The sequence below is a fragment of the Arachis ipaensis genome, chromosome B10, assembly GCF_000816755.2.
Source record: "Arachis ipaensis cultivar K30076 chromosome B10, Araip1.1, whole genome shotgun sequence".
Classification (NCBI taxonomy): domain Eukaryota; kingdom Viridiplantae; phylum Streptophyta; class Magnoliopsida; order Fabales; family Fabaceae; genus Arachis; species Arachis ipaensis.
Genome location: NC_029794.2, coordinates 125,040,524 through 125,043,179, shown reverse-complemented (window position 1 = coordinate 125,043,179; position 2,656 = coordinate 125,040,524). Strand labels below are relative to the sequence as shown.

The following is a 2,656-nucleotide window of genomic DNA, read 5'->3' as shown; positions in this document are numbered from 1 at the left end:
TCAACCCGGTCGTAGGCTTTGCTCATATCTACTTTCAATGCTAGTTGTTCATCCCCAAACTTCTTATTCTTCAAGAAGTGCATAAATTCGTGAGCAATCAATACATTATCACTAATGAGCCGGCCCTTTATAAATGCACTTTGGTTATCGCTAATAATTCTGTTTATAGTATGTTGTAATCTATGCACAAGAATTTTAGAGATAATTTTATAAAAAACAGTACTAAGACTGATTGGCCTCACCTAGTTCATTTTGCTAATGTTGGAGTCTTTAGGAATTAAGCATATGTGTGTATGATTGAAGGCTCTGAGCATCTTCCCTCCCTCAAAGAAGCTATGAACAGCATTAAGAACATCCCTTTTAATAGTGTCCCAGAAAAACTGATAGAATTTTGCAGTGAATCCATCCTCTCCAGGTGCTACAAGAGGATTAATAGAAAAAACTGCATCTTTGATTTCTTGATCCGAGACTGGTCTAGTTAGCCTTCGATTGGTATTGTTATCTACCCTTCTAGTCAACCCCTCCAGCTCCTCAGTCGGCTCCTTTGGTTTAGAAGTAGTAAATAGGTTTTTAAAATATTGCTGCGCAATACTAGCTATTTGTTCTGGATTAGTACCAACCTCACCCGAATCACTTTCCAGCCTGTGCAACTTGTTTTTGCTACTCCGCATACGGAATTTGGCATGAAAGAATTTTGTGTTCTTATCACCCCACTGCAACCTGGCCTTTTCTTTCCAGAATCTTTTCTCCCTCTCATATTCATCTTCTGGTTTCACCTCTAAGACCCGAATCATAGTAGTGTCAGCCCCTGCACCTTTATCCTTCTCTGCATTCAGCTTTGAGTTTAATTCAGCAATATTTTTCTTCAAGTTAGTAGACAAATTTTTCTGCCATGCTACCAAATTGTGTCTACATTATTTAAACTTGCTGAATAATACAAATATCGGAGAATCTTTAACCTTCATATGCCATGAATTTGCCACCACATGCCTAGCTTCTTCGCTATCACACCATCTTTCCTGAAATCTGAACCTTCTCTTTGTTTTAAAACCTCCTCTATACGAGGAAACCAGAAGCGGTCTATGGTCAGATCCTGTGTCATCTAAGTGCACCACCGAGCCATTTGGGTAATTCTGTTTCCACTGAATAGAGGCCAAACATCTATCCAATCTTTCTCGAATAAAGTTAATTCCTGCCTGTTTATTACTCCAAGTGAACATACTACCTTCATATCCAAGATCAACCAGGCTACCTCCATTAATAAAGTCTCGAAAAGCTTGAATAGAAGATATAGTTTTCATTTTTTCTCTTCTTTTTCACTAAAGGCTAAGATAGCATTAAAATCACCAGTAATCAGAATATTTTCTCCAGCTGTATCCAGTATACTTAAGATCTGATTGTATTGAACGTTTCGTTGGGCCTCTTCATTGTGCAAATGTATTCCAAAAATCTCTCAAATTCTGTTATGCACATTGTCTCTCTAGGTGAAATGAATAAAGAAAATCATCATGCTGAATAATATTAATATCTTCACCTTCCTTCCACATTAATACCAGCCCTCCCGCTATTCCTCTTAGTTCAACACAATGGAACCTCTGAAAACCTGCTTTTCTGCCTTGTTTCTCCACAAACGAAGTAGTATTTTTGGTCTCGCATAAGAATACCACTTCGGGGGAATGGGTTCTACATAACCCTTTGATGCTGTGAACTGTTAGGGGTTTCCCCAAATCCCGACAGTTCCACATGATCATCTTCATGAACCTTGGGGTGCCGCTTTTGAGATGGCACCCTGAAGCCCTTCAGAATAAAATTCAGTGGATGAAATAGAGTCTTCTTCGTTCAAAAACTCATCTTGTTGCTCCGAATTTCGCTTAACACCAACAATCTTACTCCCTACCTCCGTCACTTCCATATTTCTCGCCAAATGTTTAATTTTTGGTCGTTTACTACTTCTTTTAATACCTCTCTCTGTGCTGCCTACGTGAAACACCCCTACTTTTTCTATCCGTATCAAACCTTCCATACCTCCTGGCACCGGTTCTGTTCTAGTGTATGGAATAATGTTTTGGTTTTCCTGCGGATTTGAGATATGATACTGAGCTGATGGTTTTAGAATGTTGGTTTGGTTTAGGTGTATTTGAGAATTTGGTGGATTATGGATACGGTTGGGGTTATGGTCATTGAATGATAGGTTAGAAAGGTTTTTTAGAAGGCTTATTGGTGTAGGTTTATTATGAGGTTGAGAGAATCCAGTTTCCTTTCCACGTGGGTTTGGGTGTGAGTTCTCCTTTTGCTCTTCCACTCTCCACCCGATCTGGTCTGCTTTCAACACTCTATTCCATCTCTCTTTAATCTCCTGCTGATTGGCAGACAATTTCAGGTACTCTTCGCAGTTCCTTGTTTCATGCCTGATGTAACCGCAAAAACTACAATAGATCCCCAATTTTTCATACTTCAGCATAATTTCAAAAACTACATTATCCGGACTAGCTACTTTTATTGATTGACGTAGTGTCTTGGTCACATCCATATTAACCCTTATTTTCATAATCTGGTCCTCCTTGCCTCTCATGGCAAATTTATCAGCCTCCATTACCTCCCCTAGTTTTTGACCTATCCTCCATGCCGCCGTTATTGTTTTGCAAAATTCAGGCAT

The 2,656-nt window shown here is 39.2% G+C and overlaps 1 protein-coding gene across 1 annotated transcript; it reads right to left on the bottom strand.

Moving 5' to 3' along the window:
• LOC107621451 lies at window positions 243–2,656 on the bottom strand. Its single transcript, XM_016323472.1, has 2 exons — window positions 1,762–2,656; window positions 243–895 (listed from the first exon to the last, which is right to left on the bottom strand). The coding sequence occupies exons 1-2, from the start codon at window positions 2,654–2,656 to the stop codon at window positions 243–245; spliced, it is 1,548 nt and encodes a 515-aa protein (XP_016178958.1).